The 13,576-nt window shown below is 49.9% G+C and overlaps 1 protein-coding gene across 1 annotated transcript; it reads left to right on the forward strand.

The window, feature by feature from the left end:
* The first annotated feature begins 405 nt into the window (after window positions 1-405).
* On the forward strand, window positions 406-10,112 carry LOC306639977 (43 kDa receptor-associated protein of the synapse-like). The gene is given in 10 exon segments (XM_079103679.1): window positions 406-1,990; window positions 2,555-2,893; window positions 6,595-6,753; window positions 7,299-7,397; window positions 7,484-7,510; window positions 7,512-7,544; window positions 7,546-7,608; window positions 8,112-8,165; window positions 9,133-9,332; window positions 9,818-10,112. Coding segments are annotated over 10 exon segments (1,239 nt in total). The 5' UTR covers window positions 406-1,798; the 3' UTR covers window positions 9,891-10,112.
* Window positions 10,113-13,576: the final 3,464 nt, after the last annotated feature.

The raw sequence follows: 13,576 nt of genomic DNA on the forward strand, positions 1-13,576 counted from the left end.
TGTGTTTGGGTCCTGATCTCTTCTTGTAAGGATACCAGTCAACCTGGAGTGAGGCCCACCCTAATGATTCAGTTGTCTCTAACCCTGTTTCCAATGCAGCTGCATTCAGAGATTTTAGAGGTTAGGACTGTGTGAATTGGGGTGGGGCACAATTCAACCATGACCAATGGAATGAGAGTAATCGCTGCTGGACACAGGTCATATTTTGGGGATGATGACAGACTTCTGAAATTTGTGGCATAACTGTGGATATACTAAAAACCATGGAATTATCCTCTCAGAAAGAGATGAGCTGGGCTCGGGATATAGCTCAGTTGGTAGAGTGCTTGCCTTCCAAGCTCAAGGCCCTGGGTTCAAATCCCCAGCACTGCAAAAAAAAAAAAAAAAAAAAAAAAGAAAGAAAGAAAGAGATGAGCTTCGCCCTGGGGCAAGAAGAAGCCTGCCTAGAGAAGAGATGAGCTGGTAGGGTAGATAGGGGTCCTACCACCTGGGGCTTCTCTTTCAACTCCAAGAGCATTAATTAGTGCTTCAAATGTCTGCTTCCCCCCAACACCTCACCTTTCTCTCTATATTATCTGGCATTAAAGCTCACTATTAGGGAGCCATTCAAACGGGATGAGACTGGAATTGGGAAACTTTGTAGACCTGCAGAGTGGCCCGTGTGCCAGTCGCTAAGTCCTTGTCAACTAGTAAGTCATTTAGTTCTAACAATCCTATGAGCTGGGTGCCTGCTCTCTTCGTTCCACAGAGCCAGGCAGCTTGCCCACAGTCACACCACCCCGTAGGCAACACACAGCAGAGCAGGGTCCCAGGGCTGCCAGCCTGGCTCCAGGACCCACTGCATCACTGCCTTGTCACCACCTGTGAATTCGGGTTTAGTGTCCTGTTTATTTAATTTTTATGGAGCTCCTGGGGGGATTGAACCTAGGGCACTCTCCCACTGAGCTACATCCCCAGTGCTTTTTAAAATTTTTTTATTTTGAAACAGGGTCTGGGTAAATTGCCAAGGCTGGCCTCGAACTTGGGATCCTCCTGCCTCAGCTTCCCAAGTTGCTGTTCACCCCCTGCCCAGCTCTTGTGGACCTCACTGAGACCCTGAGAGGTGAATGACCCAGCTAGGGACCCACTGTGAGTTAGAAGGTCAGGCTAGAATGCAGACCTCCGACACCAGCTAGAGATCATCTTTTCAGCCCCGTCTTGGGCGAGATGTTGGGATTGGTGTGGACATGTGCAGGGGCCAGTGACCACAGAGCCCAGTCAATCAGGAACCACACCAGGAGAGGGGCCGGGGTGATGGTGTGGTGGGGGAAGGAGGCGGGGCACTTGCCCCAGCCTTCCTGATGCCTGTGTCCAGCCTTGTCCCTGTGTCCTCCTCACTGATGTGAGGCCTGCCCAACCTGTCAATGACTCCTTGGCAAGTCTTCAGGGAGGGCCTGCCCTGCCAGAGAGGTTAGGGTCAATGTTGGGGGTGCTGAAGACGCCCAAGGGGGTGCCCAGGTGGCAGGGTGACTATCACTGGGAAAGCCGCCTTCCAGCTTGGGGTGGGTGCGGCAGAGGCCCGCGTGACCTTGCTGCTGACATTCCTCAGAGGCCACGTGGCCCCAACTGGCAGGGACAGCTGCAGACAGGGGCTGAACCAGCTTTGTTACCAGGGTGGCGCCCGCTCTCCATCCAGGCCCTGCTCAGCTCCTGCCCAACTCTGCTTTCCTTCCCGACCGGTACTGTGGGTCCTGTGCCATGAGGGCCTAGAGGCAGAGAGCCCCCAGGGTCTCCCTGTGAGCCACAGGGCTTTGAGAAGATGGGGCAGGACCAGACAAAGCAGCAGATTGAAAAGGGGCTGCAGCTGTATCAGTCCAACCAGACGGAGAAGGCACTGCAGGTGTGGATGAGGGTCCTGGAGAAGAGCTCCGACCTCGTGGGGCGTTTCCGTGTGCTGGGCTGCCTGGTCACAGCCCACTCGGAGATGGGCCGCTACAAAGAGATGCTGAAGGTGGGCATACTCCCCAGGGTGGCGTGGGCTGGTTGGGGCCAGGGCTGGATCAGTACCAGGGCCCCTCATAGCTTCCTTAGGCTCCTCTGTGTCCCACAGGCAAGTGGCTAGAGCCTGAGGCTTGAGATCCACATCTGAGGCCCTGAGTCTTAGGTGCCACATCTTGAGCTTCAGATGTGGGCCTGTGGCCTTGAACTTCAGTTTTCTGAGACTGAGGTTCTCAAGCCTCAGGGTTCAGGGCTTTGGGATCTCAAGCCCAGACCTCGGCTGCTGAATTTCAGCCTTCCAGTTGCAGGTACTATGTCTGCGCCTGGGGCTGTGGGCTGTAGGTTTGAGGGTAGGGCTGGTGGACAGTAGAGACTTCCGATCTAGGCTGGAGGGTGCCAAGCTGAAAGCTACGAGTGAACTGAAGAACCAAAGCTTCTAGTCTGTTGCTGGGACCCAGAGAACATAGAGGCTGGTGGGGGGAAACTGGTTGTCTGCTGATTTGGCTGTAAGGCCAGGGCTGGGTGTGGAGTCTCCATGTCTGAGGGTACGTCATGTGCCTGCCGCCCTGGTGGGCAGTTTGCCGTGGTCCAGATCGACACTGCCCGGGAACTGGAGGATGCCGACTTCCTCCTGGAGAGCTACCTGAACCTGGCGCGCAGCAATGAGAAGCTATGTGAGTTTCACAAGACCATCTCCTACTGCAAGACCTGCCTCGGCCTGCCTGGCACCAGGGCGGGTGCCCAGCTTGGAGGCCAGGTCAGCCTGAGCATGGGCAATGCCTTCCTGGGCCTCAGCCTCTTCCAGAAAGCCCTGGAGAGCTTCGAGAAGGCCCTGCGCTATGCCCACAACAACGATGATACCATGCTCGAGTGCCGCGTCTGCTGCAGCCTGGGCAGCTTCTACGCCCAGGTCAAGGTGGGTCTGGGCCCCTGTGGGAGGGCAACGGGGACTCCCTGAGAGCCTCTCATGAGCCACACACCTGGTTGTACTGTCTTGTTCAGCCCTCCTTTTAAGTAGGGGGTGGGGTGAAAGGAAGTCGGTAAAGACTGAGCCAAGAAAGGCAGAGCCAGGATTCACATCATCATGTCTGACTTCCTGGGGGAGTGGGAAGCCCTTTGTGAGAACAGGTCATGGGCCTGTACTGCCACTAATTTGCTGGGTGATCTTGGGCTAGTCACTACTCTCTGAGCCCCAGAATATATGTCTATCAGTGAAGGAGGACAACTCACAGCAGGGATGTAAGGATTTATCCATCAGGTATTTATTGAGCATCTACTATATCCCAGGCATTATTGGACTGTTTCTCAGTGGTAGTGGAAATAACAGCAAAGTTCCTCACGAAATTTGCCTTCTGGCAGGGTGAGAAGGACAGTCAACATGATCAGGAAGTCAACTGTGTAGCATGTTAGAAAGTGCTTAAGAGAAAAAGGGCAAGGAGGTGGCAATGCAGGAAGGGGGTGGGCACACAATTTCAAATCGAGTGGTCAGAAGGCCTCAGGAGTCATGTCTGGTGATGTGAAGGAGATGAGAGTATGGGCTATGCAGAAATCTGGAGGAAAGTTCTCCAGGCAAAGCTCTGCCCTGAGCGGTAGGCACGGGAGAGGCACACTTGTCCTGTTCCAGGAAGGATAGGGACCACATGGCTGAGGGAACCACAGGTGAGGGAAGCTGCTGGGTCAGGGACTGCAACTTGCAAAATAACCCTCCCTGGCACCCTGGTCGCTTGGGCCATATGGGATTTGGGTGCCTGGCACAAACTTAATAAATTGGGGGTAACTGACTGTATAGATGCTGATGGATCAGAGGCAGGAAGGAGGGAATGAGGGGCATCCAGGACAACCACCTAGAATTCTGTTTTCGGGAACTAGATGCCATTCGGTGAAATGAGGCAGGACTGGGGAGGGATAGAGATTTTTTAAGAACCTTTTTTATTATGAAGAAAATTAACTGTATGTGAAAATAGAATAATATAATGAAGACTCATATGCCCACCACTTAGGTGGGAAAACTGTTCATATTTTTGCCATGATTGATTTACACATTCAACCAAAGTGTTGTGATAGAAAATTGTAGTGAGATCATATTTTTACCCCAAAGTAGTTTAGTTTGCATCTTTAAAATTTTAGAAGCCATTTTGTTTCATAAGGACACTTTCTAACATAATCACGATACTATTATCACACACCAGAATTAACAGTAATTCCTGAATAGATCTAATGCCCAGTTTATATTTAAATTTCTCTACTTATCCTAAAAATATGTCCTCGCCCTCCTCAGCTTGTTTGAATTGGAACACGAACAAAAGTCACACGTTAGTGTGCCTTTTTGTGTCTTTCCTATCTCTTTCAATAGAAAATTCCTTCCCTTCCTCTTTTTTTTTTTTTTTTTTTTTTTTTGCAGGGGAGGAGGGTGGCGGGGCAGGCGGGTGCGGGTACCAGGGATTGAACTGAGGGGTACTTGACCACTGAACCACATCCCCAGCACTATTTTGGCATTTTGTTTGTTTTTTTTGTGGTGCTGGGGATTGAACCCAGGGCCTTGTGCCTGAGAGGCAAGCACTCTACCAACTGAGCTGTCCCCAGCCCAACAGCCCTATTTTGTGTTTTATTTAGAGACAGGGTCTCACTGAGTTGCTTAGTGCATTGCCGTTGTTGAGGCTGGCTTTGAACTTGTGATCCTCCTGCGTCAGCCTCCAGAGCTGCTGGAATTTCTATCCTTCCTCTTTATTTTCCATGGCTTGTTGAGGAAACCAGACCAACTCCCTTGGAGAGTGTGTGTGTCTGTCTGTCTGTCTGTCTGTCTGTCTCTCTCTCTCTCTCTCTTGTTTTTGTATTTGATACTGGGGACTGAACCAGAAGCACTCTATCACTGAGCTACATCCTCAGCCCTTTTTATTTACTTTATTTTTTAAAAATTTGAGATGGGGTTATGCTAAGTTGCTGAAGTTGGCCTTGAACAAGTGATATCCTCCTGCCTCAGCCTGGGATTACAGGTGACTGACTGTTCTTTGTCTTTATAATATTGTCCCTCTGTGGATAAACTATCCAGGTACATTTATTTTAAGGTATTTTGAAATATAGTTATAATGGTTTGATCCTGAGTTTTGGCACCTAAAAAAAAAGAAAAAAAGAGGAAGAAAAGAAAGATGATTATATTAATATGTCCAGGCAAGGTGGTATATGCATGTAACGCCAGCTACTTGGGAGACTGAGGCAGGAGGATCACAAGTTGAAGGCCAGCCTGGACAACTTAGTAAGATCTTGTCTCAAAATAAATAAAAAGGACCGGGGAGGGCTGGGCTTGTGGCTCAGTGGTCGAGCACTTGCCTAGCATGTGTGAGGCACTGGGTTTGATTCTCAGCACTCAGCACTGCCTATAAATAAATGAATAAAATAAAGGTCCATCAACAACTAATATATATATATAATATATATGTATATATACATACATAACTAATATATATTAAGCAACAACTAATATAATATATATGTATTAAAAAGTGTTGGGGTGTAGCTCAGTAGTAGAACACCCCTGGATTCAGTCTATAGTATCACCAGAAAAGAAAGAAATAAAATAAGTATTATATACCATTTAAATCATTTATTTCCATTTTCTATTTTTAGGGCTTTTTTTTTTTTTTTTTTTGGTTGGTTGGTTTTTTTTTTTTCTGGGAATTGAACCTAGGGGTGCTTAACCACTGAGCTGCATCCCCAGCCCTTTTTAGTTTTCATTTTGAGACAGAGTCTCACTCATTGCATAGGGCCTTGTTAGGTTGCTGAGGCTGGCCTCGAACTTGCAGTCCTCCTGAGCCTTCTGAGCCGCTGGGATTACTCCATGCCTGGCTTTAGTTTTTAAAGAAAATAAGAAGTGCCATAACATGGTTGTACGCTGTTGAGGATGATTCCGTAGAGGGAGACCTCAGTGATGCAGAGAACAGGGTTTGGGGTGGTCTGGCATTTGGAGCAGGGACGGGATGGAGGCAGAGTGGGACCAGGATAGCAGAGTAGGAGATGGAGTGGGGAAGGGCTGGCATGGGAGCGCCTTTGATCTTCGCTTGTCCTAATGGCCAGGAGGCAGGTCATCAGCTGACCAATGAGTAGGGAGAAAAGTTCTTTGGAGGTTTGAGGAGACTGTGTGAGAGAATCAAGTCTGTTCTGATGCTCTTTGGAGCCTGTGGTGCTGGCAATGACAGATTTGTCAATTGAGCCCTCAGGGAAACAGCTGCTGCTGAGCACCAAGAGGCAGACTCTAGATGGGGCTTTTCCAGTGCCCCCGGCCCTGCGTGGCTGTGAAGCTGAAGAGACTTTTGGGACTGGGTGGGAAGAGAAGCCAGCTGTTCCTTTACCTTTTCATTCATTCATTGAACAAATATTGTGCATCTCCCACATCCAAGAATAGCTCTAGGCTCTTGGACACAGCAGCAATCCCAGTGAAAACCCTCTACTCCCGGAGCCTCACCTTGGCACTGGGCGTTCCCTCTACCTGGATCCCCTTTCCCAGGGGCCAGAACAAATGAATGAACACTAGGACCCTTGGCAGCCAGAGAGGGCTGGGCCCTGGAGCCCTCTTCTAGGAAACAGGTTCTGTGACCCCCTCTGATTCTGTGTTCCCTGCAGGACTACGAAAAAGCCCTGTTCTTCCCCTGCAAGGCTGCGGAGCTTGTCAACGACTATGGCAAAGGCTGGAGCCTCAAGTACCGGGCCATGAGCCAGTATCACATGGCTGTGGCCTACCGCCTGCTGGGCCACCTGGGCAGTGCCATGGAGTGTTGTGAGGTGGGGCAGCAGGGAAGTGGGCAGGTGGGGTGTGGACCTGGGTCTGAACCCTGAGCCTACAGGACCTCCTGCTTCCAGATCAGCCGTGGAGGCCCTCGAGACTTGCCCATGGCCCAGCGCTCTATAGCTGAACCCCCAAAGGATGTTTGTTACTTCCACCCTGTCTCATTCCCTTTAAGCCCATCCTTAGAGGAGGGAGCTTCCATCTGTCCCCAGCATTCTCTATGGGGCATTTTGAAGAGTAAACAGAAAAGAGTCAGGGTCTCTGAAGTTCTGACTACGTTGGATTCAGATCTCGGCTTTGCCACTAACTAGCTGGGTGACTTAAATCAGGCCACTTCTCTGGAGCCGTGCTTTCTACCTGTCAGATGCCAGCTGCCTCACTGGGCACTGTGACCTCAGTGGCTTCATGCAGGAAGCCTCAGCACCATGAGAGGTGTATTAGGCCCTAGGATACTGATGATCCTTCAGAGGGGTTGCTGGGGGGAGGGCACCTCAGTGGTGGGGTCAGATGAGCAAGCCTGAGACAGCCTTCTCCCACACAGGAATCCATGAAGATTGCTCTCAGCATGGGGATCCGGCCGCTGCAGGCCCTCTGCCTGCTCTGCTTTGCCGACATCCACAGAAGCCGTGGGGACCTGGAGGTGAGGTTATTGGGCTGTGGGGCTCGGGGGTGGGGTGGTCCTCAGGCCTGGCCCAGCCTGACTCCCCTTCCCACCTGGCTCTGCAGACAGCCTTCCCCAGGTACGACTCCGCCCATGAGCATCATGACTGAAATTGGAAACCGCCTGGGGGCAGGTACAGGTGCTACTGGGTGTGGCCAAGTGCTGGGTGGCCAGGAAGGCACTGGACAAGGTGAGGTCAGACCCTTTCCTACATCCCCCAGCACTCCCCAGCACATCCTGCTTGGAGCCACTCAGTCAGCTGACATTCATGGGTCTACTGCCCAACAGGGCTCTCTCGGCCCTTTGTCTAACTTCACTCTCATCCTGTTTCCAGGAGGCCAGGGCAATCCCGTATTTTCCAAGTTCTGAGAAGATCCATGACTTGCCCAGGGGCCCACAGTTAGTAAAGGGCCGGGCTGGGGTTTGGCCTGGGGTAGTGTAACTGCCTCCATGCCCTCATGCACCCTGGAGACAGGCTTACTCCACCTCGTCCATGTCTGCACAAATGAGGCAGGAAGTGGCTTGCCACACAGTCCTTGCAGCTGTGCGTCTCTTCCCACTACCTTCACACATAGGACAGTGCACCCAGCCCTGTTGGTCTCTGCGGGCCCCACCCCCACCCCTTTCTTTGCTGTGAGCCAAGGCCTCTGTCAGACACTCTGCCTGCAGCCCTGATCTCTACTCACCTTCCAGGCTCTGGACGCCATTGAGAGAGCCCAGGACCTGGCCGAGGAGGTGGGGAACAAGGTCAGACCTGCGTCTGTCTCCTGGTGTTTTGGTCAAAAGCCAAGTAGTTGGGGAGCATGGGTCTGAGGGAAGGCCCCTGGGCCTGCTGGTGCCCTGAGCCCTTGCTGGTCCTCTTGAGCTGCCTGTGGCCGTCCTCAGCCTCCTGATGTCTCATTCCCAACCAGGGATCTCTTCTTGGGGAGGGGCAGGAGTTTGCATCACTTGGAGGATAGCAGATTCCTTAGAGCCTTTTGATGTGCATTAAAACTCCCTGAGGCGACTTCCATTCCCTAAGAGCTGGACCACCCAGGTCCTCATAGGTAATGGTTCCCAGTTTCTCTGTCTTCCTGGAAGTGGGTACAGTGGCCGCCTTCAACAGGTGAGGACAGTGAGACTCAGGCGCTCAAGGTCTCTCACCCACTAACTGGTCTGTCTTAATACCAGGACCCATGTTCCTTCTATAGCATGATGTGACCTCTCCAAATTTATAATCACATCCAGACCTTAAAATATTGGAAACAGGCTCAGCATTTCTCAGGGTCTTTTAGGAAATATGCATTTCTCTGGGATCAGTGCACAGTCCAACTAAAATGTCACAAATATTTGCTTTGAGCCAGATTATGCCCACACAGATTTATCCAGCTATCAGGCTGATCAGAAATGCTTTTTTATCTTTTAATTTTCTGATCAGAAATGCTGACAAGCCATGTATATTTAATGAAAATAGGAAAGCAAATCATTAGGGAGATAATGCAGTAATTTTGGTCAAAAATTTCTTCAAAATATGGAATCCTCAGGCAGATTTAGGTTGCCAAGCACCTCTGATCTCACCAGCCCCTTCTTTCTGCTCCAAGGAAAACCGATTGAGGAGAGCAGGACGTTTTTCCTAGGTCCACCAGCAGGGCAGGAAAATGGCTGGACCAGACCTCACCAGCACTGACTTTGGTCTTGTCCCCTACTCCTCTCTCCTGTCTCCCCATGGCCCCAGCTGAGCCAGCTCAAACTGCACTGCCTGAGTGAGGGCATCTGCCGCAGCAAGGGGCTGCAGCGGGAGCTGCGAGCCCATGTCGTGCGCTTCCACGAGTGCGTGGAGGAGACGGAGCTCTACTGCGGCCTGTGCGGCGAGTCCATAGGCGAGAAGAACAGCCGCCTGCAGGCCCTGCCCTGCTCCCACATTTTCCACCTCAGGTGAGGCACCTGTGCGGTGGCCAGGCCAGGGCCCAGCTGACTGCATCCCACTAATAGTACAGCAGACACTTGCCTGCTGCTTTCTGGGGTCCAAGTGTGTTCTAAGAACTTCCCACTTGACTCACTGAATCCTCCCAGCAGCCCTATGAGGCAGCCATTGTCAGTATCCTTATCCCCAAGGGAAGTGAGAGGCCTCTTAAAGGTCATCAGATCAGAGAAGGGGGCCAGCCCTGCCTCAGTGCCATGGCAGGTGCCAGCTCCATCCCAGACTTGGCGCTGCCCTGAAGGCTCTTGGAACAGAGCAGGAGAGGGGCAAGCAGAGCAGTACCCCAGCCTGGAGACCAGGCCTTTCCTTCCCCTGCTGCTAAGTGGCACCAGGGATACCTTCCAGCCCAGCAGCAGGAAGGGGAGGGAGAGAGAGAGCCCAGGACCCAGAGTGGAATGACAGGCGTCGGGTGAGTGGACAGAGCCCTTTGCCTCCTCAGATGCCTGCAGAACAATGGGACGCGGAGCTGCCCCAACTGCCGCCGCTCATCCATGAAGCCTGGCTTCGTATGACTTCCAGCAGCATCCACCTTGGGCTCTCCCCCATCCCAACTCCCTTTGCCCCTCCACCCCAGACTGGAAGCCCAGGTTCGCTCCTGAAGCATCAGGGCCACCAGGGCCTCCTCAGCCATAGTCAGGGCCTGGGGCCTGCCCACTGCTGCTCCTCTGGGCCCAACTGCCCTCCCTTGCCCCTTTGTACTTTGCTCTTTATAGAAAAATAAATGGTTTGTACCTAGTCCCAGTGATTCTGACCTTCCCTGTCCAAGGTTGTGAGGGGGTGGGGAGATTGGGAATGAGGTGCTCCATATGAGCTTCCCAGACAGCCTTCCCTCCATGTGGACACACCAGGCTGTCCTTCCAGGAGCTCAGGCCGCTATAGTGAGCCAGGAAGGAGATCCCTGCTGGTGGCATGCGATGTGCAGGGGGTGGGGGATACTGCCCAAGTGAACACGATAGATGTGGAAAGTCTGTTAGAACACCATTGTGGGCTGAATTGAGGCCTCCCAGATTCATCTGTTAAAGTCCTAGTCAGTTAGGACTGCTATCACAAAATGCCACAGAAGGGTGGCTTACACACAACAGAAATTTATTTCTCACAGTTCTGGGGACTGGAAAGCCCAAGATCAAAGTGTCAGCAGATTTGGTTTCTGGTGAGGGCCAGTAGTCTGATTCACCCATGGGGCCTTCTCTGGACGACTTCACGCAGGGCAAGAAGCAACATAGCTCTCCAGGGTCCCTGAGGAGGGCACTGTCATTTGTGAGGGTTCCATTCTTCTGTCCTAATTACCTCCCAAAGTCCCCATTCCTAAAACAATCACATGGGGATTAGGTTTCAATATATGAATCTTGGGGCAGGGGGTAGGAGGAACAGGTGTTTGGACCATGGCACAACCTAGTTCCCAGTATGAGTGTTAGGGCCTTGAAGGAGATAATTAAGGCCAATTGAGGTCATAAGGGCGGGCACTAGTTCAATGGACTGGTGTCCTGGTGTCCCCTTAAGAAGAGGAAGAGAGGGCTGAGGTCATAGCTCAGCAGTAGAGCACTTGCCTAGCATGTGTGAGGCACTGGGTTTGATTCTCAGCACCACATAAAAATTAATTAATTAATTAAGTAAAGATCCATTGACAACTAAAAAAATTTTTAAAAAGAGGAAGAGGAAGAGACATTAGAGACCAGAGAGCTTTCTATTTCTCTCTCCATGACGAACAGAGAACTGGTCATGTGAGGAGGATACAAGAAGGTGGCTATCTGCGAACTAGGAAGAATGCCCACTCCAGAAACTGAATTTTCTAGCACCTTGTTCTGGAACTTTCGAGGTCTCTCTCTGTAAAAAAATGAATTTCTGTAAACCACCCAGTCTCTGATATTTTGTTGTGGCAGCCTGAGCAGACTAATAAACATAAAAGCAATAAGTGCTGTGGAGCAATAAAGAGGAATGCATGGTTTCTCTTCTTCATCTTCATTTCCTTCTCCCTCCTCAGTCCTAAAGGCAGCAGGTGGGACAGAGCAAGCGAGGCAGGCATCCGTGCGGAGGGGTGGCCTGGCAGGGGCATTGGAACTTAAGCCGAGTGGGGACACAGAATCTGTGTGAAGAGAGAAGGGTGTCCACACAACTGGGTGTCTCACCCTGCAGTGTCAGAGACCAAACTGAGTAACGAGGGCCAGATGGGCCATTGCATGGGCTGTTGGGGCCCAGTGAGGGTAAGGAGGCATCCATGTTTAGCAATGGTCCATTGGAGGCATGAAGAGCTTGAATAGCATGAGAAGGGCATCCACGTATTTGGGCATCTTGGAAAGGGGTATTAGAACCAAGATGAAATGAAGAAGGAACTGTGCAAGGTAGTGGCAATGGAACATTATTTGCATGGAAAGGAATTGATTGAATAAGTAAATATATTAAGGATAATGGAAGGAACCCTGTGTTGCTAAATTGTAGGGATCAGCATGAAGTCATGGATTTCAAAATGTGTAGCTAGATATAGAAGTCAATTAAGATTTTTGTTTGGTTGGCTGGTTTGTTGTTTTTTGGTGTGTGGGAGGGCATGAAGATTTAACCCAGTAGTGCTTTACCACTGAGCCACACCCTCAGGTCCCACCCACCTTTTTTGAGACAGGGTCTCACTAAATTGCTTAGGAACTTGCTAAACTGCTGAGGCTGGCCTTGAACTTTGGATCCTCCTGCCTCAGCCTCCCATGTTTCTGGGATTACAGGCATGCACTACCACAACCAGCTAGAAGTCAATATAGTTATAAATGTGAGTGTCCACCATGCTGGAGGAGTGGTGTGTACGCCAAGCCCCCTGATCTTGGTTTCTAAATACTGTGTTCCTAAAAGGAAACAAGGCTCTTTGGGAAAAGGTCTGATTCTAGACCTGGACCATGAAAAGTACAAGATGGGCCTGGAATATCTTTTACCAGAAAACGTGGGAAATAAGGAATGATGAGGATAACGGGAGCCATCTTTTTGGCTCCTGCAGCTTGTGGGTGATGAGTGATCACAATCGTCTTATCAGCGCAGCCTGCCATCATAGAGGACCACAGAATGGATGGTTAACCAATCAAAATGTATTGTCTCACAGTTCTGGAGACTCAAGTCCAAGATCAAAGTGCCAGAAAATTCCCAAAACTGCCTTCTCGCCGTGTTCATACCTGACCTTTACTCTGTGCTCCTGCAGAAAAAGAGGTGCTCCTTCTCCCTTCCTCTTCCTATAAAGGCACTAATCCCACCCTGAGGGCCCTACCTCATGACCTCATCTAACCCTGATCACTTCCCAAGGCCCCATCTCCAAACACCATCACACTGAGAGCTAGGACTTCAACATTTGGATTCTGGGACACACAAATACTCAGTGGAAAGCAATGATACTAACAGATTTTGTTGACTTAAGAATTCATACTGATAAATAAATTCATTAAGATATTTATGAGAAATGAGATATTTGCATAATCCCAAAATTCTTACCTACAAAATACATATTAACTTGAAGAGAAAAAAGAGCTAAATCTTGGTTGAGAAGGTTGGCAGAGCCCAGCTTTATTCAAGTGAGAAAGGGTAACACCTCCAGGACGAGACCCAATGAAGTCATGCTCCATCAGTAGCCGAACTCCACGCTGCTAATGTGATAAGGATGTATATAGCCCAGGACTGGAATCATGAGGACGTGCAAGGTGAATGCAGCATTAGAAATATCTCTAGAGGAACTGTATTCTTCAGACATGTCAAGGTCATGAAACCAAGGAAAGTCTGAGAAATGGTTCTGAGGAAGAAAAAGACTGATACTGTTTTTTTTGTTTGTTTGTTTTTTTGTGTTTTTTTTTTTTTTTTTTTTTTTTTTTTGCACTGGGAATGGACCCCAGGGTAACTTTACCACTATGGTATGTCATCAGTCCTTTTAAAAAATTTTTTATTTTGAGACAGGGTCTTGCTGAGTTGCTTGGGGTCTGAGTTGTTAAATAGCTGAGGCTGGCCTTCAACTTGCAATCCGGCCTCTGCTTTCCGAGTCACTAGAATTACAGGTAGTGACACTGTACCAGGCAGATACTGTTTTTTTTTGTTTTTTCTAAGGTTATAAGGGTCATCTGGTAGATAACTGAAGACATTTTTAATGAGGACCATATCTTAGGTATTAGTGTATCAATATTAAATTTCTTGGGTATGACCATGTATTTTACAATGTATTGCAGTTATATATGAGAAT

This window comes from Sciurus vulgaris, assembly GCF_902686455.1.
Source record: "Sciurus vulgaris genome assembly, chromosome: 11".
In the NCBI taxonomy this organism is placed as follows: domain Eukaryota; kingdom Metazoa; phylum Chordata; class Mammalia; order Rodentia; family Sciuridae; genus Sciurus; species Sciurus vulgaris.